This window comes from Cibotium barometz, chromosome 1 (assembly GCF_041138505.1).
Source record: "Cibotium barometz isolate CiBa-2024 chromosome 1, ASM4113850v1, whole genome shotgun sequence".
In the NCBI taxonomy this organism is placed as follows: Eukaryota; Viridiplantae; Streptophyta; class Polypodiopsida; order Cyatheales; family Cibotiaceae; genus Cibotium; species Cibotium barometz.
This window is the reverse complement of record NC_141046.1, coordinates 26256824-26279318: the sequence shown is the minus strand read 5'-3', so window position 1 is coordinate 26279318 and position 22495 is coordinate 26256824. Positions and strand designations below refer to the sequence as shown.

Below are 22495 nucleotides of genomic sequence, written 5' to 3'. Positions count from 1 at the left end.
TTTGGGGTGTGATACGATTCTTGGCATTTAGTGGTTTAGGGAGTATGCACCCATTCTTGATTGGAGGCAGGACACTTTCACGACTGTTGATGGTGTTCTTGAGCTTGTCCTAATTCGCGGGGATAGGGGCATTCCAAGTATTCCCCTGATTTCACACATCTAGGCCCAACGAGCTATCTGAAAAGGAGTTGAGTGTGCATTGATTTATGTTCGTAGCCAGCAGTCTCCTGTTCAGTTAGCAACCCATTAACGCTAAAGCTGGATGGGCTTCTAGCATAGTTTCAGGATATCATAGTAATGGACGATCTTCCACCGCAGCTCCCACCCAATCGTCCTAAGGATCATCGCATTGAGTTGGTCCCCAGGACTGTCATGTGCACAGTGGGTATCTACCGTGTGCTATACGCATGCAAGACTAGTTTCGAGGCTTGGGGAAGCTTGGAACTAGGCAGGCTGATTGACGAGCTGAGTTAGGGATATACTAACGGGCGGGCACCCAAGTATGGACGGGCGGGCGGCCAAGTGTGGACGCCCGATGACCGGCCAAGAGCCTATAAAAGGGTGGCCAAGGTTAGTTATTGGAGGATAGAGAGTCTCGCGAGTTTGTGAGAGCTCTATGGTCTTGGAGCCTGGATCTAGTGCAGACGTGCACCTGCTTTATGCAGCCGAGGCCGGTAGCAATCTCGAGGCCCGCGAGGGCAGCTTCGTGGCGGTATGGGACGTCGCGAGGAGGAGATTGGTCGGTACGTCAACCTAGTTAGCTCAGCTCGTGGCTCGGTGGGGACAGCCAAGACTGTGGGCTTGCCCACGGCTGTCATGGTTGGGAGGTGAGTCAGGCCTGCACCCCCTTGCTTGTTTGTTGTTCGTTTGTTTGCAGGATTCGAGTTTCGAACCAAGATCGATCATGAGGGGATCCGTGGGGATTTGACAGTGGTATCAGAGCATACCTCGTGAACGAGCAAGTCGGTAGGTAGAGAAGAAGAGGTCGAAGTACGGTATGTGTTAAAAAACTTGCTGTTTTTTTCTGTGCATACTGCAATTTTCAGTTTTGGTATGTGTTTCTTCTTCATCAAAGAACCCCATGTTGATGGGAGATGGTAGTGTAATAGGGTTGAATGCTGTTTGCAAAGAAGAGGAAAGATGTTGTGTAGTATAACTTGCATGGAGAGAAAACAGAAAAAAAAGAAGAAAAAAAGCATGATGCTTTTCGTTGTTTTTTGGCGAACGAGAGAGAGAGAGTGAGAGAGAGAGCATTTGTTCGCTGGCAAGTACTGGCGTTGGCTGTGGCGGGTATTATTATGCTGTCGAGTTGCAGGCTGTTTGGTATACTGTGACGCACGTGTCTAGGCACTTGTACGCAGGCAAGGAAGCAGGCGGCCAGGTCTGCAAACGCAGGCGGCCAGGCATGCATGACCAGGCGGCTTGCGTAGCCAGCCCAGGCAGCGCAGGAGCGCTTAAGCCAGGCCAGGCCAGGCCAGGCCAGTGCCCATGCCACGATGCTTGGCCCATACAGGTGCAGGTTGGCGCAAGAAACCACAGGCGACGCTGGCAGTAAAGCTGACGGCGAAGGTGACGCCTGTAGACAGCACGCCGTCGGGCTAATCCAAGAGGTTGAGAAAAAAAAAAAACACGTAAGGAAAGCATTCATTTTAGTGCTTTCGTTTTTTGTTTTTTTTTAGGGGAGTTTAAATTTTTTTTATAAAAGGTTTAAAAGTCCTCCCCTCTCTAAGGTTTCCAAGGTTTTATTTTTTTTAAGACAAGAGAATATATATATCCATATATATATATATTAAAAAATATATATATATATATATATATTTATTCACGAAAAAAAAAGCACAAAAGCTAAAGCAAAAGCTAAGCCTAGCTTTTCGAGTTTTTTTAGCACCTAAGTATGGACGGGCGGGCGGCCGAGTGTGGACGCCCGATGACCGGCCAAGAGCCTATAAAAGGGTGGCCAAGGTTAGTTATTGGAGGATAGAGAGTCTCGCGAGTTTGTGAGAGCTCTATGGTCTTGGAGCCTGGATCTAGTGCAGACGTGCACCTGCTTTATGCAGCCGAGGCCGGCAGCAATCTCGAGGCCCGCGAGGGCAGCTTCGTGGCGGTATGGGACGTCGCGAGGAGGAGATTGGTCGGTACGTCAACCTAGTTAGCTCAGCTCGTGGCTCGGTGGGGACAGCCAAGACTGTGAGCTTGCCCACGGCTGTCATGGTTGGGAGGTGAGTCAGGCCTGCACCCCCTTGCTTGTTTGTTGTTTGTTTGTTTGCAGGATTCGAGTTTCGAACCAAGATTGATCACGAGGGGATCCGTGGGGATTTGACAAGGACAAAACCACCCAATAAGTTACCCTATCGCCTTTCTAAGGCACTGGAAAGTGAACTGGAGCATCAGCTTTCCCAGCTACTTCGCGCTAGATTTATCTGGCCGTCATCCTCGCTCTTTGCTGCACCTATCTTGTTTGTGCAGAAGAAAGACAATCCGCACGAGTACGCGTGGACTACAGGGCTCTTAACAAGCTCACAGTGAAGAATAGGTTCCCAATGCCCAGGATTCAGTATATCCTTGAGCAACTCAATGGTGCGAAGTTCTTTTCCAAGATAGATCTCAAGAGTGGCTATCATCAGGTTTGGATCTTTATGGATGACATTTCAAAACAGCCTTCAAGATTGAATGTGGCCATTATGAATTTGTGGTGATGTCATTCGATCTCACCAATGCACCTGCGACGTTTAACAAGATGATGTCTCGGGTATTTGTGGAGCTCATAGGAAAGTGCATGTTCTTTTTAGATAATATACTCATTTTTTCTACCATTGTAGAGCAGCATGTGCAGGATGTTGAAAAGGTCTCGCAACTTTTGCGAGACAATGTGCTCTACATCAATGCGAAAAAGAGCAAATTCGGGGTAGAAGAAATCCATTATTTGGGATATGTCATCAGTAGAGATGGGATTAGCCTAGACCTTGAAAAGGTAAGGGCAATTCTCGAATGGGGATGTTCCCAAGAATGCGCAAGAGATCCGCTCTTTTTTGGGTCTTTGATAAGTATACAGTACCTATATGGACAATTTTTTCGATCTTGCAGCTTCTCTCACACCGATCTGCTCAAGGGCGTGAAGACGCGTCGTCAAAAAGTGTTCATTCACGAGCAAAGCACTCGAGGCATTTCATGCAATGAAAAAATTGGCCTCGGAATCTTCGGTTCTCAAATTGGCTTCATGGGATGATTCTTTTGAGGTAATCACCGATGCCAACAATTTAGCCATAAGAGCTGTCCTCTAGCAGGAAGGACAATGCCTAGTGCCCAATGGAGTGATAGACAAGCCAGGTGGAGTCAAATCTTCCAACAATTTGGAGGTATGATTGAATACATCCTTGGCTCAAATAACCCCTTTGCCGATGCTCTCAGTCGAAAAGGCACAATTCAAAATTTGCAGAGTCCACTGTGCTTGAAATACAGGGAAGAGATCTCGACAGTATGAAGGCACAATACGAGAATTCTTTGGAATTTGGGACTCAATTTTGATTGGCCCTGTAGTTAGAACCGGGTCACTACACCATTTATGATGGTTGGTTATTTCACAAAAACCGGCTGTGCATTCTGAGGAAATAGCGACAGGCACTTCTCCATGATGCTCATAATTCTTTTGTAGGAGGCCATCATGGTATCAACAGTACACTGGAGAAACTTGAGCGATCATTCTATTGGCCAAAGATGAGACGGAATGTCTATCAGTATGTCCAAGCATGTCAAATTTACCAGAAAGTGAAGGTACCTCATATGAAACAAGCAGGATTACGTCAACCTTTGCTAGTTTTAGAGGGTTCTTTCTAGGATATGTGTATGGACTTTGTTGGACCTCTCCTCGCGGCATTTGGATCTTGGAACACATAGTGCATGATCATTGTGGACCGGTCTAGTAAATTTTGCATGTTGATTCCATGCAAGCAAACAGCCATAGCTGAAGACATCGCTCACCCCGGTTCATCAGCCATTGGTAGTAGGTATCCCATCGGCGGTTTGCCAAGGACAATAACATCAGATAGGGATCCCAAGTTTACTTCAAATTTTTGGAGAGCATTGTTCGATAACTTTGGGACCAAGTTGCATGTGACTAGTGTGCATTCCATCCACAAACAGACGGCCAGACAGAAATATACAATCAATGGGCTTTTGATGTTCTCAAATCGTATTGCCATGACAGGCAGTCAAAGTGGGAGCATTTTCTTCCTTTGTTTCAGGCCATCCTCAACGACCCTCATTCATCTAGCATTGGTCGAACTCAATACGAGGCAGCATTTGGTTGCCATTTTTCATCACTCCTGACAAGAATGGTATCACCTTCCTTGGAGACCAACAAGACCACAAAAACATTTTCAGAGATAATCGAGCCTGTTAAAGAGCGCCTTGCCAAAGCACATGAAGCATACACCCGGCAAGCCAACAAATCAAGAAGAGATGTCAACTCTAAAGAAGGTGACTGGGTATATCTTCGGATTATGAAGCAAGTGAGCAAACATTGTCCAAAACTATCATTTCGTAGCTTCGGACCCTTTCCTATCATTAAAAAGGTCAATGATGTCTCTATGAAGCTTAAGCTTCCTGATGGTTGGACTATGCATAATATTTTCCATGTTTCTTGGTTGAAGCCATATATTGGTTCGATAACTTTGGGACCAAGTTGCATTTGTCTAGTGCATTCCATCCACAAACAGACGGCCAGACAGAAATATACAATCAATGGGCTTTTGATGTTCTCAAATCGTATTGTCCCATGACAGGCAGTCAAAGTGGGAGCATTTTCTTCCTTTGGTTCAGACCATTCTCAACGACACTCATTCATCTAGCATTGGTCGAACTCAATACGAGGCACATTTGGTCGCCGCTTTTCATCACTCCTGACAAGAATGGTATCACCTTCCTTGGAGGCCAACAAGACCACAAAAACTTTTTCAGAGATAATCGAGCCTGTTAAAGAGCGCCTTGCCAAAGCACATGAAGCATACACCAGGCAAGCCAACAAATCAAGAAGAGATGTCAACTTTAAAGAAGGTGACTAGGTATATCTTCGGATTATGAAGCAAAGTCTGAAGCAAGTGGGCAAACATTGTCCAAAACTATCATTTCGTAGCTTCGGACCCTTTCCTATCATTAAAAAGGTTAATGATGTCTCTATGAAGCTTAAGCTTCCTGATGGTTGGACTATGCATAATATTTTCCATGTTTCTTGGTTGAAGCCATATATTGGTCCAGCTTTGAAGGATATTATAGATGAGCGACAACTGAATGCGGTAGGCGAAGACGAAGTTATTGAGCCTGAACAGATTCTCCTCCACAAGCCGAAGCATGGATCTGGTCCGAGACAAAGACAATTCTACATGAAGTTTTGAGACCGAGATACCCATGAAGCAGTATGGCTCAATGAAGAGTTTTTCCCCGAGTACCCCGAGCTCTTGGCGGACTACTTGGAAGCGATGAACCTACTGCCAAGCTAAGCAGGAGGGAATGTTACATGCACCCTGCACTGGAGTGCTATGTGACAAACTGGCTCTACATCAGTGCACCATTCATCAGTAGGAATCACCTTTTCTAGGAATATTTTGTTGTATGCCGTGGTCCCATTGTGAGCCCTCAGTCTAGGGACAGTCAGGGACGAGCTACGTAGGTTAGTCTGCGAGCCTTAGAGGTCAGTCAAAGTGTCAGTCCTCTTCACCCACTTGGAGAATTATCAGATAGTGCATGTAGTGTGAGCCTTAGCATTAGGTTGCATTAGGAGCATTTAGGTAGCCTTGGGGCCAGGCCATGGCATGGCCAGCCCATAAAGGGCATCATCCAAGCCTTGGGTAGGGTTGGGCAGCCAGTCGGCTGCCCTAACTCAAGCCCATTGGCTGTCGGCCAGTATCTTATGCCATCCAGGACAGGTCGGGCAGCAACAGGGAGTCGACCAAGTACAACAGGAAGCATCTGAATTTTTGCAGCATTTAATGCTGTGATTTTAACATTAATTGTCCATTGCTGCTGGCCGACAGCATCTGGCATGAACCGACCAGCAGTCTATCTCATATATAAGCAGTCGCTTCAGTCCCCATAAGCCATTCAGGTATTCATCAAATTCAGCATCAGTACCCAGCAGTTCCAAGCATTGCCATGTCTCCTCGAAGGGCTAACTTCAGCATTCAGCCAGCATATGTGCATCCCTCAGTTTTGGGGTTGTGAAACCGGCCTTTGATAGAAAACCAGAGTGCGGTAGAAGCAATCACCCGTCCACTTGTAGTCTAGATGAGAAACAAAACACAGATTGGAGCTAGAGTGCCCAAATCTGAAAACACAGCGACACCTGTTGGCCCCAAAGCTTGGCGCCCCTTGCGGTATTTCTTTATTCAATTATAATAAAATGAATGGCTGAGTACAACACAAAGACCAGCCAAGAGTTTACACCTGTAAGTCCAATCTGACGGCCCACAAATCCTTCTCAGCACAGAGGATCTATGCACACAGATCTGTGTCTTCAAACAACACACTGTGCCTCCCTCTGATCAGCCAAGATCACTAAGCAGGCCAGCCATGGGCATACATCTGGCATAACTCAAGTGCATGATACATCTTCTCAGCTCAAACATACATGTGCTGTCCAAACTCTGTCTCAACCCTTGTCAATCTGCCATACCCCTCCTCTCACAAGGGGCCAGATAACACATATCTGCAACAGACATCAAGCAGTAGAAAGAGAGATAGATGAACAGAAACAGAGCTTACCAAGTTCAGCTCGTGAAACAGCACTGGAGGAAGCAACAGCACCAATTTGTACTTGCAGGCACTTGTATTCACAACCCTGCTTCACACATGTGCTTGTACTTGCCTGTATCCTCCTCCTGATGTTCACTCTTATGCTGTCCTTGAAAATACAGATCTGAAAATCAGCACTGTACCCGTCTGTACCGCCTCGGGATACGTGCCAGGAGTTGTACTTGCACAAACAGTCGGCTGTCCACTCTTGTACCTGCCTGAATCAGAGTATACAGTCTGTCCAGCACCTGTTTGCGCCACCTGCAGCAGCCTGCAGCAACTGTACTTGCTGTACCTGGCTGTCCGTACACTGTACGGCAGCCGTACAATATGTACTTGCTGAAAAACTGACTGTACAGCCTGTACAGGTCCTCTGCGCAGCCAGTCCAGCAGTGAAAAAGTCCCACAACCCTGCGCTCCTCTGTCCACAGCAAAACCAGCAGTCGTACAGCACTGTACGGCTGCTGTACGGCCTGTTACAGCTCACAGCCCACAGAAAACAGCAACAAACTGGTCTTTTGCAGCCGCCTGGAGCTTCTATGCTTTTTCCACGCTTCTCTTCATGCGCTAGAAAAAACTCTTCCACTTTTGCTACACGACTCCCCAAAAAGGGAAGAGAGAGAGAGAGGAGAGAGAAACACTCCTCCCCCAAATTAATCCCTAGGGCCCCAAACTTTAATAAGTTCCTAGGGCCACTAAGGCCTAGGGGCAAACTTTAATAAACATTAAAACTTAATGTTTCTAGTTCCCCCCTTCACACCTAGGGATGTCCACACATCTTAAACTCTGTCCGGGCACCCCCCATGTGAATCATAAAATATTCTGACTCTGCAACCACCATGCCCACACTTGTACTGTTCCATTTTCACAGGGCCATGACATACCCCCCTCTTGAAAAATGGCAAGCGTCCTCGATTGCATTCTGGTGATGCATCAAAATATCCAAAGTGAAATATACAATATGGCAAGATCAGCGTCCCAATCTCTCTAAGCCATACACATGTATCAACATTCACTGCAAACCAATGGCATAGTAATAGTCCAAGTTGTATACCACTGTGAACCATACATATCCACAAAAATCTCCATGTGACTAGTACACATATATCATAGAAGTCCCATAAACAGATGTACTGTCAGCCTCAGTACCTTCGGGTGAGAGAAAATTTGCACCAAGCGACCTCTAGATGTCATCTGAGCCTGTCTGTATCAAGGGAGTGGAGGTGCTACCCCCCTCTTGAGCATCAGGTAATGCTCCAGACCCATGCTCTGCTGAACCTGAATGAGCCACAATAAGAGTCGGCTCTAACTCAAAGGCATCGAGATAAAGCTGCAAAACCTGAGGTGAATCTGTTAAGTCACCTTCCTCCATCCACTTCGCATCCATCGGTGAATAGTTCTTGAACTTCACAAGATAGCGACGGAAAACTTTACCTCGTACCTTCCTTTCTTTATGTGCCAGTATCTGCTCTGGAATCAGAACCTCATCAAGTTCCTCAACTTCTGGCTGAGCCTCATCTGATACATCCTCAGGCACATCCCCACGGAAAGGTCTAAGAAGACTCATGTGAAAAGCATTGTGAATCCTCCAGTGATCTGGTAACTTCAATCGATAGGTTACCTCACCAATCTTTTCCAAAACCTGAAAAGGCCCATAATATCGCATACTCAATTTAGGGAATAAGCGCTCTTTACTCTTCATCTTCTTGAGTCTAGCCTTTTCAAAGCGCAAAAGAACCCAATCACCCAATGCAAACTGTAAATCACGTCTGTGACGGTCTGCGGCTTTCTTTTGCTTCTGCTGAGTTTTCTGGAGGGCCAACTTAACTCTCCGATAAGCTTCATCCAAGCTCTCCACATACTGATCAGCCTCAAAGATCTTATCCTTTGTATGCAAAATGGGTGGTACCTTCTTCCCTCCTACAATCTCAAAAGGTGCCTTGCCTGTCGAGCTATGTACAGTGTTGTTATATGCAAACTCCACTAGAGGAAGATACTTTTCCCATTGTTGCTTGTGCTCTGACACATAACACTTGAGAAGATCCAACACTGTAGAGTTAGCCTCTTCTGACTGACCATCTGGCTGTGGATGAAATGATGATGAAAACTTGAGAGTTGTACCCATGTTGTCAAACAACCCTCTCCAAAACAAACTCGTCATCCGTGGATCACGGTCACTAATGATAGACGTAGGCAAGCCATGATACTTGAAGATGTTCGCCATGAACAACTTCACCATATGATCCACTTTAATTGTCTTCCTCACGGGAATGAAATGTGCTTGCTTACTGAACCTGCATATGATAGTCCAGATGCCATCATTTCCCGTTTGTGTCCGTGGAAGATCAAATACAAAATCCATGGCAATGCTCTCCCAAGGTCTATCCGGAATAGGTAAAGGCTGTAATAACCCTGGTGTCTTCTGACGGTCAAACTTTACCTTCTGACATACGATGCATTGCCTCACAAAGGCATCAACATCTCTTCTCAAGGTTGGCCAATAAAAGAAAGTCTCCACTGCTTTGACCGTGGTATCAATACCTCTATGACCTGCATACGGTGGAGCATGACTTTCTATCATAACCTTGAGTCGCAATGGCCTGGTAACACACAGTCTGCCATGCATCAATAAAAACCCATCTCTGAGAGTGTAATGCTCATGCCGCTGACCCTCAGACATCTGATCATACAACCTTTCAAAGTCCTTATCATGGGCATATTGCTCTTTCATTTCATCAAGCTCATGATGATAAGCAAGTGAAACTGCAGAGACCTGTGGCTTGCGTGACAAAGCATCTGCCACTACATTCTTTTTGCCTTCCACATGCACAATTTGGACGTGAAACATTGACAAAAAGTTTGCCCAACGCATATGCTTCTCTGAAAGCTTAGTCTGCGTGAGGAAATAACGCAAGGTTTGATGATCTGTCTGCACAGTGAAATCAGCCCCAAGCAAGTAGTGTTTCCATGTAGAAAGAGCGTGAATTACAGCCAACATCTCTTTCTCATACACCTGTAAATGCTTCTCAGCATCTTGCAAAACTCTACTCTCATAGGCTATAACATGTCCCTCTTGCATGAGAACTGCACCAATGCTACTTCCACATGCATCACATTGGACAACAAAAGCCTTTCGGAGGTCCGGTAACACCAATACTGGGTCCGAAGTAAGCTTTTCTTTGAGCTTTTTGAATGCTGTAATTTCCCGATCAGCCCATCTAAACGGAGTTGCTTTCTTCGTCAAAGCATGAAGAGGCGAAGCAATTTCAGCAAAGTGCCGTATGTAACGCCTGTAATAGGAACACAATCCTAGAAAGCTGCGTACATCATGCACGGTCCTCAAAGCTGGCCAATTAAGTATTGCTTCCACCTTTGCTGGATCCATACGGACTCCATGACCAGACACAATATGCCCCAAGAAATGTATCTCCTGCAAGAAAAACTCACTCTTCTTGCCATTAACCACCAACCTATGGTTTCTGAGTTCTGCAAACACGATGGCCAAATGCCTTCTATGCTCTTCCTCATTTTGTGAATGCACAATCATATCATCAAAGAATGTGCCCACAAACTCTCTATGAGGCCTGAAAATCCTGTCCATCATTCTATTAAATGTGGCAGGCGCATTCGTTAAACCAAAGGGCATAACCAAGAACTCATACAACCCAAACGTGGTTCGGAATGCTGTCTTATGCACATCCTCGGGTCTAATGCGTATCTGATGATACCCACTTTTCAAGTCAATACGACTAAAAACTGTGGAGCCCTGTAAGCGGTCCAAGATGTCATCGATCCTCGGTATGGGGAATCGATTCTTGATGGTATTCTTGTTCAGCGCCCTGTAATCAATACACATGCGCCAAGAACCATCCTTCTTCTGCACTAAGAGCACAGGTGAGCAAAAGGGTGATGAGCTAGGCTGAATCAACCCCTTATTCAATTGCTCCTGCACTTGACTCATAATCTCTTCCTGTTGGACTGCACTAATACGGTACGGCGGTCTATTCGGTGGAGTACTACCAGGAATCAGATCTATGGCATGATCTTCTGGCCTCTCAGGAGGTAATTCTCCTGGCAATGACTCGGAAAAACAGTCTTGAAACCCACTTAAGAAATCAGCCCTGTCCTTATCTAACATTGACAAATTAGACTTAGACTCATCATCCTGTGCATCCTTTACATAAATCAAGTACGCGGAAAGATGCTTTTTCATTACTGATGAAATCGCCGAAGCGGATACAATAGGAACAGATTTCCCTTTGAGTTTTACATCCAATACATGCTCTTTCCCTCTATGAGTCAGAGTAATTTTCCTATTGTAAGTATCCACCACCGCATGTACTCTGTGGCACCATGGCATCCCCAACAAAACATCACAGCCATCCAAAGGCATGATGAAGAACTCCTCGCTGTCCACATAACCCTGCAAATGAAGCCGAAGCTTCCCAATGATAGGAGTAATGGGTTCTGCATACCCTGGACAAGCCATATTAGCTTCATGTAACGGCCCCATCTCCTCTGCGCGAATCCCCAATCGGCCAGCCAAATCTGGTGAAATGAAGTTGGCTCTAGCACCTGTGTCAAAGAAGATCAAAGCATTCTGATCTCTCACTTTGCCCCATGCCCTGCACAACTCTGTAGCTTCACCACCTAGCTGCTCCCCCACAAGATCAGGAACTAAGCCTGCAGAAGGCTTTTGTTTCTTTGGCTTGGGCTCTCCTTTATTGTCAGGGTCCTTTTGGGACTTTCTTTTGGAACAATTGAATGACATATGCCCCTCTTCAGTACAGTAAAAACACTTTTGAGCATCTCTCAAAGCCTGTCTTTCCTCAGAAGTCCTCTTGGGCATTGGCAACTTCTTATACTTTGTCTCTGAAGACCCTTTAGTATCACGAGAAACATGCCCAAATTTTTCAGCTTTCTTGCCCAATTTCTTACTGCCTTTAAATCCAGATGAACCACCTGTGAGTAACGCATTAGCTGTCATAGCATTTTCAATCATCTGTGACATGTTCGTTACTCTTGTCTTTATACAATAATCTCGTACCTCTTTGGGCAGCCCACAACAATACTTCTCTACCTGCTCAGATAATGGCACGGCACGGTAAGAAGTCACTGGGAGTAAAGCTTCCCAAAACTTCTTGTTATAATCCTCCAAACTATCACACTTTGAAGCATCCAGCTTGTGCCATGCAGTCATAACATCCACCTCAAATGTAGATGTGAGCCATACGGAAGAGAAAACCTGTTTAAATTGGACCCATGTGGTGGGTGCTATGCCCTGCAAAAGAAGAGTAGACCACCACTGCAAAGCATTGCCCTTGAGAAAAGTGGCAGCTTTCCTCACCTTAGAGGACTCTGTATAATTCCCACCAGAAAAAGCAGCATCAAACTGCTGTAAAAAGGTAAGTGCCTTCAATTTATCCTTGGCCCCACTGAAAGTGTCAAACTTCACTGCAGCTCCCCCTTCCTTGTAATCCTTCGCCTTTCCCATAGGCGTTAGATTATCATATGGAAGTGGTTTCGTAAGATTGCTGCCCCCAACATTCATACCCATCATTGGGTCAACATTTCCCATTCCCATGCCAGGCATACCATACATTCCAGCCATGTTTCCATACATTCCATTATGCATACTTGGCTGCATGCCACCAAACATATTGCCTTGCATCCCAGGTTGCATGCCTGCAAACATATTTCCAGCCATACTGGACTGCATACCACCATACATATTCCCCTGCATGCCAGGCTGAAAATTGGCTCCAAAAGGCCCATACATACCCATGCCTCCCTGAGGGTAACCCCCAGTCATGGATTGGAACACCGAGCCACCACCAAAATAACTTGGATGCATGTTCTGCTGAGAAATAGGTGGCTGTCCATAGAAGAAACTCTGAGAGTTTGCTCCATAAGCATGCTGCATATTCGGAAACTGGCCAAAAGATGGTTCCTGTGGGATGGCACCACTATGACCCTGTGGAAGATTCTTCGAACGAACCTTCTTCTTCTTTTTCTGGGGCTCTGTGCGGGGTTCTGTGCGAGATCTCATAAATTCAGCAAATCTCTCACTCTGTGTGAGCTGCATAAAAGTATCCATAACACTAGCCAAGCGATCTTTGAACCGAGCATCATCATCCTCTTTACCATGCACATCTTCTGGCTGTGTTACATCCTCATAAGGCTCAACATCTGTAGCCTGTTCTCCTGCAAAAATATCCTCAGATACATCTCTTTCAGGAGAAGTCTCTTGCTCTTCTTCTTCATGATAGAAGTACTCTTCCTCTGTATCAGACATGATTGCTGAATTTTCAGCGATGGCTTTCTCCAAAGCAACCACGAGCTCACCCCCTTCAGAAAGTTGATGATTGGTCCCGGGGACGGAACCTTGAAACCGGCCTCTGATAGAAAACCAGAGTGCGGTAGAAGCAATCACCCGTCCACTTGTAGTCTAGATGAGAAACAAAACACAGATTGGAGCTAGAGTGCCCAAATCTGAAAACACAGCGACACCTGTTGGCCCCAAAGCTTGGCGCCCCTTGCGGTATTTCTTTATTCAATTATAATAAAATGAATGGCTGAGTACAACACAAAGACCAGCCAAGAGTTTACACCTGTAAGTCCAATCTGACGGCCCACAAATCCTTCTCAGCACAGAGGATCTATGCACACAGATCTGTGTCTTCAAACAACACACTGTGCCTCCCTCTGATCAGCCAAGATCACTAAGCAGGCCAGCCATGGGCATACATCTGGCATAACTCAAGTGCATGATACATCTTCTCAGCTCAAACATACATGTGCTGTCCAAACTCTGTCTCAACCCTTGTCAATCTGCCATACCCCTCCTCTCACAAGGGGCCAGATAACACATATCTGCAACAGACATCAAGCAGTAGAAAGAGAGATAGATGAACAGAAACAGAGCTTACCAAGTTCAGCTCGTGAAACAGCACTGGAGGAAGCAACAGCACCAATTTGTACTTGCAGGCACTTGTATTCACAACCCTGCTTCACACATGTGCTTGTACTTGCCTGTATCCTCCTCCTGATGTTCACTCTTATGCTGTCCTTGAAAATACAGATCTGAAAATCAGCACTGCACCCGTCTGTACCGCCTCGGGAGACGTGCCAGGAGTTGTACTTGCACAAACAGTCGGCTGTCCACTCTTGTACCTGCCTGAATCAGAGTATACAGTCTGTCCAGCACCTGTTTGCGCCACCTGCAGCAGCCTGCAGCAACTGTACTTGCTGTACCTGGCTGTCCGTACACTGTACGGCAGCCGTACAATATGTACTTGCTGAAAAACTGACTGTACAGCCTGTACAGGTCCTCTGCGCAGCCAGTCCAGCAGTGAAAAAGTCCCACAACCCTGCGCTCCTCTGTCCACAGCAAAACCAGCAGTCGTACAGCACTGTACGGCTGCTGTACGGCCTGTTACAGCTCACAGCCCACAGAAAACAGCAACAAACTGGTCTTTTGCAGCCGCCTGGAGCTTCTATGCTTTTTCCACGCTTCTCTTCATGGGCTAGAAAAAACTCTTCCACTTTTGCTACACGACTCCCCAAAAAGGGAAGAGAGAGAGAGAGGAGAGAGAAACACTCCTCCCCCAAATTAATTCCTAGGGCCCCAAGCTTTAATAAGTTCCTAGGGCCACTAAGGCCTAGGGGCAAACTTTAATAAACATTAAAACTTAATGTTTCTAGTTCCCCCCTTCACACCTAGGGATGTGTTGGAAATCATGGATCTAGGACTAGGCTAGCCTAAGGAGGCTCAAACATAATGCTAAACATGATTATAAACAAATGACAAAAGCAATACAAAGCAACACAAGATGCACTTACTTGACCAAGAGATTGTGTACTTGAGAATGAATTGTTGTGTGACATTACATTGAAATGACCCTTTATATAGGTCCAAGTACCATATGGGCTTTGCCTTTGCATGTGGGATAACTCCTAGCCTCCACCACATTCATCCACATCCCTTTGACCTTGTCTATGATATGACATAGATCACTTTTTCTAACACCCTTCCTTGATCATGGCATATCATAATGCCCTTCCTTGCTTCTAACATTACATGAAAGAAAAAGCTTAACTCATAAGGAGTATAGCTCTACAGTACATAAAAGAAATTAGCATCGCTCATAGGGAGCATAGCTTCTACATTGCGAAAAGAAAATGACATGACATGAAAAACATTCCTACATGAAAACATTCCTCTCCCATACCCCATCATCATCATAGCATCATCATCATCATATCCATGAACATTGTGCCTCATGTGCACCATCATGTGTTGAGCATGGAAACCCAACTCCCATCAATCCCCCCTTGTGGGCTACATGGCCAACGTAGGAGAACTGTGAGCATACATCATATCACATGACCTACATCATCGGTGGTCAGAGGTGAACATACATAAACATTTGGGTAAGAGAGGGCATAATTCATTCATCATTATGACATGTGAGCCATGACATAAGAATCATCATAGACAGCATCTTGTTCATCTTCATCGATATCTTCGTCTTTATCTTCATCCATTTTTGCGTCTTCATCTGCATCATAGCATCTTCTTCGTCCTGATATTGCTCATAGACTGTGCGTGCATTCCCATCCTTGAGGCATCTTCATAATGCATAGAATTTTCCAAAAAAGAGGTAAAAGAACATCCTTCCTTAAGTGCCATAGGAACAACCTCTTAAAGGTTTTTAAACCTTAGTCTCATTAAATAGAGAATAAATCCTTTATTTTCAAATGAAAACGGCCAGATTTATTCGTCCGGCGGCTGCTGCACTGATTTAGGATCTGTCAGCGTTCGAAGGCTCCACAGATGATGCTGGATATGGATCTGGTCAACTGCCTTCTTCGTCTCGCCGTCACCGCCTGCTTCTCTTCAAGCACTTCCTCTGTTTGTCCTCACTAGGAGCTGTGCAACCCAGTCCTCACGTCTGCTGCGGCTCTCTGATCTCACACCTGCGGCTGCTGCCACCTTCTCTGCGCCTGCTGCAGATCACCCCCGAGGCGTCCTCCTGGTACAAGGCAGCTCCTATCTGCTGAAGCTTCTCCTTCTCTTTTGTGTTTTCCACTCTATTTGCTCATGCACACTCGTTGACTACTTCTACTCGTAGACGCTGATGCGCCCTCTCTCTCTCTTCGCCAAGCTGAGCTGCTATTACCTCAACCAATGGACTGTTGCTCCTCTTGTTCTCGGTGAAGCTTTGCTTCTCTTATGTGGTGTCGTGCTGATGCTACCTACCACTATTTCATACTTTCTATCGCTCGTTGCAAGATAGAAGTGCTACTGATATGAAAAATACTAAGCTAAGCTAAGAGAGATAAAACTAAGCTATTGGAGAGCTGAACCTACCAGATCCCTGAAGGTGCAAAGACTAATGCAATATTCCTTCTTCTCAATGGCACTTCCTTTTACGGGCACCATATTGAAGAGAAATGGTAAAACAACTAAACTAAGCTAAGCCATAGCCTGCCAGGCTCTGATACCATGTTGGAAATCATGGATCTAGGACTAGGCTAGCCTAAGGAGGCTCAAACATAATGCTAAACATGATTATAAACAAATGACAAAAGCAATACAAAGCAACACAAGATGCACTTACTTGACCAAGAGATTGTGTACTTGAGAATGAATTGTTGTGTGACATTACATTGAAATGACCCTTTATATAGGTCCAAGTACCATATGGGCTTTGCCTTTGCATGTGGGATAACTCCTAGCCTCCACCACATTCATCCACATCCCTTTGACCTTGTCTATGATATGACATAGATCACTTTTTCTAACAGGATGTCCACACATCTTAAACTCTGTCCGGGCACCTCCCATGTGAATCATAAAATATTCTGACTCTGCAACCACCATGCCCACACTTGTACTGTTCCATTTTCACAGGGCCATGACAGGTTGCATAGTGGTCATTGAAGTGCCATTCAAAGGAGCTTGGACAGCATCTGGATCAGCCTGCGTTGGGTCACGGGTGTACATCGTCCTTGCGTCTAGCAGTCCTCAATCATCCTTCATTCTCATTGTAAGTTCTTCAAAGATTATATAAGCAAATACTCCTGCTTGGGGGGCTTCAGTGGGTAAATTGCGACCCAATACTGTGTCGACTCTTATTTGCTACTCTCTCTCTAAGTGGAATTGCACAGACTCACGGGTATAAAAAAGGCTTTGTTGCGTGTTACAACGACCAACCTCTTGCATGCTACAGCCATGAAGGATATCAAGCATGGGGTTAGTTTGGAGAAGGCTCTGCAGATCCTTGCTCGAGGGTCACTTCAGCCTTTATGCATAAGATGGGGAGTCAATGGGCTAAACACCCCTTATCTAGGGCTCCATAGGTTATGTGCCCACAGCCCTACCTTGGCTTCACACACCATTCCTCGCTCACACTCAATGGGACTTGAGACGATGCTAGAGAGACTCTATCTGGGTTGTCCTGTGCTGACAAGTGTCTAATAAGCGCCCGGACACCTCATACATCATCACATTTTGCAAGTGGGTTACATATAGTGTGTGGGACTAGCAAGATAGGACAGTGCGGGACTTGCACAACGGGGACTCGTTCTGAACAAGAGCTCAAAAAATGTGCCGTGGGTCCTTGCACTTGTCTGTACTGTATGCTCATGTGGCATCAAGCGTGGGATGCAATTGACACTTAGGACATCTCCTTCCCATATAAAGCATTTTTTGGCTGCACTCTTGTTTGTGAAAATCTTGTAGTCGAGTCCCTACATCCTCATGAAGAAAGCTACTCACACTAGAGGAGGCGAGGTCCAATGCGTGAACAGCGTTACCTGTTATTCAATTTGCATCTTGACATATAGGCTGTAGAGGAGTATGTCTTGTGTGAGACTGCCATTGAGACCACTCTGCCATAGATCATCTATGAAAAGGACGACTGGTAATGTTAGCAAGAATGCCTTCAGTATCAATGGCCCACTCAAGCACATAGAACCTGATGAGCTTATTTAGGCTAGTCGAGGAGTGGTAGCGATCAAAGTGATAGAAAGCTAGCTGTTGGGGGATTCTGTGGAAGTTTGGTAAGTGCCAAGCATTCGGCCCTTGGATTGCAAAGAAGAGCAGCTCCTTGGCTTTCAACACCTGAAAGAGGGTGACTCCACATTGAAGTTTCCTCCTGTATACCATGCTTCTCCTTGAGTAAAGGGAGCCTCTCCCTGGTAGACTTTAGAGGTTCAGGAAACCGGTACACTGCTTCCATGCTCTATAATGGGCCACTGTGCCATTTCTGGGATCATCACATAAGTGAGCGGCCATTCGCAGAGATGGATAAATTTCTTTGGTTGCCAAGTGGCCCAAATGCTGGAGAATATAAAGTTTTGAATCCTCCATATTTATAGGTTTAGAACCAGTGGAGCCTCTGGTTCAGGATTTCTTTATGTCAAAAATTTGGAGAACACCTCTGATATGGCAAAGATGAGAAGGCTGGAACACCTATGTCAGGAGGAGACCAACCACACAGCTGGTGTGAACATACAAACATTCTCTCCTGCTCATCCTTATGGTTATGTCCATAACTAATATTCCCTGCCATGCTTCATTTAACAAAAGCCCTTAAGAGTAGCGCTAGCAGCAGAGCTTTTAAACTTGTGTTACCATGGTAGTCTTGGTGAAAATGGTCCATACCCACACAGAATACTTAAGCCCCCCTGAACCTATGTTCCGTTTTGGTCTTCTTATGGCAAAGAGATTGTGCTTTTGAATCAGCAATGCTTCCAGCTTCTTGTCACTTTCATGCTTTCAAAAAACATCCCTCTTTTGTCTTGCATTGAGCCCTTAGCATTCCATGAACAACTAGTGCTTTGATAATTTCCTGGTGACACATTGCTTTTCTCTTGGTTCTTTTAGAGGAAATGCTGGAGAAGGATGCTGTCCAAAGAGCCTTGATGATGGTTATTCGGCAAGACAAGAAAGGTATATCATGACTCTATTTGAGAAGACTAGGGTTGGGGAATAAAGCTATCTCCATAAGCCTCTGTTAGTTAAACTTCTCTCATTTATTTTCCATCATGAGCAGAGTCTTTGTCTGGACTATTCAAACAAATCAAGGACTCTGACAAAAATATTCGAGAAAGAGTGATCATCTTTCTAAAAGAAAAGGTTTGTTTGGTCGCTTGTGTGCCTGGTCATATTTTCTTTACAGTTTTGTAAACTGTTTGATTCAAACGATGGACATTTGGGATCAAGTTAGGGCTTGTTATCTTACAGTGCTTTTCTTGGTGCGTTCTGCCTGTATGTATTCAATGGACAGGTTTTTCCTCTAAAAGAAGAGCTATTGCAACCTCAGGAGGATATGGAAAGGCACATAACTGATCTGATAAAAAAGGTAAGTACTATGTTGGCATTGAAGCCGGAAGGCCTTACTTCTTGTGAAATGCAAGGCTGGTTGAGGATTGGGAAACCAATCACATTTATATATGCAAATGCAAATCATCTGCAGGATTTCCACTTGGATGTCTGAATGTGAGAGTTCAATCTGTGCCTGCTTGAGGGTCAATATTTGCTAAATGCACTCACGTCTGTGAATATGTTCAGATTCTTCAAGATGCTACAACACCTGAATATGACCTGTTTATGGGCTTCCTCCAAAGTCTTACTATTTTTGGAAAAGAAGCTTCTGATGAGCGAGTTCTGGAGCTTCTAGAAGTTATGGAGGGTCACGCAGATCTAGATTCACAGTTCCTTGTAGGTGTGGTTTGAAGTCTGGTGTTCTAATTGTATGTTTCTGAATAGAGGCCTGATTTGCCAACTAAAGGAATGGTCCATGCTCCAATTATACAGGTCTCTGACTTGGACCGGGTGATTTCTTGTTTTCGCATGGCTTTACCTTTATACATGGTAATTCTTCTTTTAACTACGGTAGTTGTGAGAAGCAAGCTGTGGGGAACTGCTGATCATTTCTCCTCTGGGACAACTGTGCAGAAACGATGTGCATCCATTGGCAAGTTTCTGAACTACATCAACAGGCATTTGCTTCCTGTATTTGAAAAGGTGAGACTGTGTTGTAAAATGATGGTCTTTGGTCTGCAGCAAACCCATGAGATGACATCCGTGAACATGCGAGCATTAATCCTGCCCTTATCTATGTTTGGGAAACTTGAACCGTCTTTGTGAGCTGTGCCTGTTCTTTTCCAGTTTCCCGAAGACAAAAAGTTGGAACTTGGGAAGAGCCTTGCAGAGAGCTCCCCTTGTGCAACAGCTCAGGATGCAAGACAGCTGCTTCCTTCCATTGTAAAGCTTTTGAAGGTAACAAATGTCCTTGTTTTTGGGTACCTTTCTGCAGTTATCTAGATGACATGGATGGTATCATGAACAAGGAATAACGTAGCTGGCATGTAAGGGCTTTAAAGATGTCCATGGATCTGTGTGGCTTCTTTCTTCCTTGTCACACATGGAGGAGTACATTCTGGTGTTTCTTTCCTACTCAAAATTGGCTGAACGCATTTAAGCTGTGACTTTTGCAGAGCTACATGCCTATCCGAAGAACAGGTGAAGAGTTAAACTACACAGTTATAGAGTGCCTGCTTTATGCTTTTCACCAACTTGCCCACAAGGTTAGTAATGGTTAGAAACTGCATCTGTAGACGTATCAAGAAAGTATAGTGAGATCTGTGAGTTCTTTGTCTGTTGCCTTGTAATCAGGGGTTTTTATAAATACTCTCTCATCAAGAACGCTTTATATGGCCTTGCAGTAGGTGATTGCAGTTGTTTACTGACCTTGTAATCTTGTGGGCAGACACCAAACACAACGAACAGTTTGTGTGGCTACAAGGTAGTGACTGGTCAACCATCTGATCGTTTGGGGGAGGATTTCACTGAGCTGTATAAAGATTTTACAGAGAGGTGTGTGCAGTTATACATTTATGATACTCTCTTTTGGTGATGGTTCTAAGAAGTAGGCAGAAGGGGTTTCAGTCAACAGTGCTATATTGATGTCACCTGTGATCTACTCAAGACCATCATCATGTCCTGGGGAGTTCATCCTCCAAATGATCTGAAGTAATGGAGGTTCCCTTTAGGGAAATATGGAAGTCAACAATATCCTGACTTAAAGCTACTTTTTGGGGACAGATGCCTAGAAGCTACTGCTTGAAACCCCTTCATTACATGTAGATGATGTAGATTCATTCAGGTCTGAGAAATTTTGAATGAGGGTTACCTTTGAGAATCAGTTGCTGACTGAGAGTAACTCGGGCGTTTTGAGATGAACAGGCTGACGGTAGTTGAAGGCATATTGAAGACCTCAAGCAAGAGACTGACACAAAGTGCTGCAGAGTTCGGGAAGGAAATGGCTGCAGCAAAGGATGAATCTGCAAAGAATGTAGTGGTATGTTCCTCCTGGTTTCTCTCTTTTTGAAGCTGCCTGGAGGGCATTTATCCTGTCATGCCACATTAGCTTTCTGCAGTCACGCGTGCAATTGACAATGTGTGGGTTATGTCATACAGAGAGGGAAGCAAGAGAATATAGCTTCTAGATTGCAAGCATGCAACAACATTTTGTCATTGATACAGGTATACATTTTGTTAAACCTTTGTCAAGCCATTGTAGGGGAGCCTCTGTGAATGCAAATCCGTCAATCCTTCTTTTGGTCTCCCTGCAGCCATTACAGAAAAAAACTCCTACTTTTATTGGTGACAAAAAGATAAGCCTTTCATGGAAAGAAGCTCCAAAGGAGTCTGCAATTCCTACTGCTGCAAAGGCTGGGTATCCTCCTTTCCTTACCTACCTTTGCACTGCTCAATCTTTGCATATTTTAATAGTGTATGAGGGGGTACTTGGTTACATTGTTCACGCTCTCACATGCAATGTGTTTTTGTGTGATTCTGTAGAACGAAACGAGGTGCGACTATCTCGAATAGACCGGGATCAGCAGAGGTAGGAGTGAAAAGAAGTAGAGGAAATGGTGCTCCTTCACGCGCTCTTGCAGGTCTCTCTAGAGGTGGTAGGGGATTAATACGAGGTGATAGGGGGGGCTTTCATCATGGCCGAGGTAGAGGGAGAGGTTTCTATTGACATAGGACCACCGTGTTCTCTTTTTTGTGGGGCAAGTGGGAACGTAGAGGCATGGAGAGACGTGCATGTACAGTAATCAAACAGCTGTAATGATGTTTACGGTTATAGGAGGCAGACCCTAGAATTATTGTGTTAACAAGAGAATGCTCTTGTTCATCGACTATCCAAAAGTCATAGGCTAAAATAAAGAGCACTGCTCCTCACCCCGTTGTACATTGGAGCAAACTTTTAAGTTTGTACTTGCTTTTAATGCCACCTCACAATCTGAATCTTGTGAAAAATGAGAGTTATATACCGTATTATTTATTTAGGTGTCCAGATGCAAACATATGCCCTCTGCTGGGCAGTGTGGTGTGATAGCCACTTGAGGCAAGGGCCTGCTGACACTTGTAAAATTGTTTAATGAAGCATTTGCACATTTTTAAGCTGGTCTCTCTTTATGGTTATTGTCCTTCAAAGCAATAAGAATACATTCTGGGGCTATAAAAAATGTGAATGAAAAAGGTTGGTGATAATGAATGTGGCTGCAGTGTGTTTTACGTGAAATGTCATAATGTTGAAGACCAGCAAATGTTCGAAAATGTCAAATGTTGAAGATAGTTCAATTGTTTGAAAATGATGCGCTTGTACATTTTAGGTACATGTAAGTT

General features: G+C 44.9%; 1 protein-coding gene across 4 annotated transcripts in view; it reads left to right on the top strand.

Moving 5' to 3' along the window:
- The window catches only part of LOC147641797 (apoptosis inhibitor 5-like protein API5), a 30717-nt gene extending 8447 nt beyond the window's left edge, over window positions 1-22270 (top strand). For all 4 annotated transcript variants that reach the window (XM_086799779.1, XM_086799789.1, XM_086799802.1 and 1 more), the window contains 13 exons: window positions 18680-18745; window positions 18849-18931; window positions 19083-19157; window positions 19367-19516; window positions 19613-19669; window positions 19754-19822; window positions 19967-20077; window positions 20296-20385; window positions 20568-20674; window positions 21044-21158; window positions 21278-21343; window positions 21433-21536; window positions 21662-22270. In XM_086799779.1, the coding sequence (XP_086655905.1) occupies window positions 18680-18745; window positions 18849-18931; window positions 19083-19157; window positions 19367-19516; window positions 19613-19669; window positions 19754-19822; window positions 19967-20077; window positions 20296-20385; window positions 20568-20674; window positions 21044-21158; window positions 21278-21343; window positions 21433-21536; window positions 21662-21845 (1277 nt within the window). In that variant the 3' untranslated portion in view covers window positions 21846-22270. The remainder of the gene's footprint in view (window positions 1-18679; window positions 18746-18848; window positions 18932-19082; window positions 19158-19366; window positions 19517-19612; window positions 19670-19753; window positions 19823-19966; window positions 20078-20295; window positions 20386-20567; window positions 20675-21043; window positions 21159-21277; window positions 21344-21432; window positions 21537-21661) is intronic.
- Window positions 22271-22495: the final 225 nt, after the last annotated feature.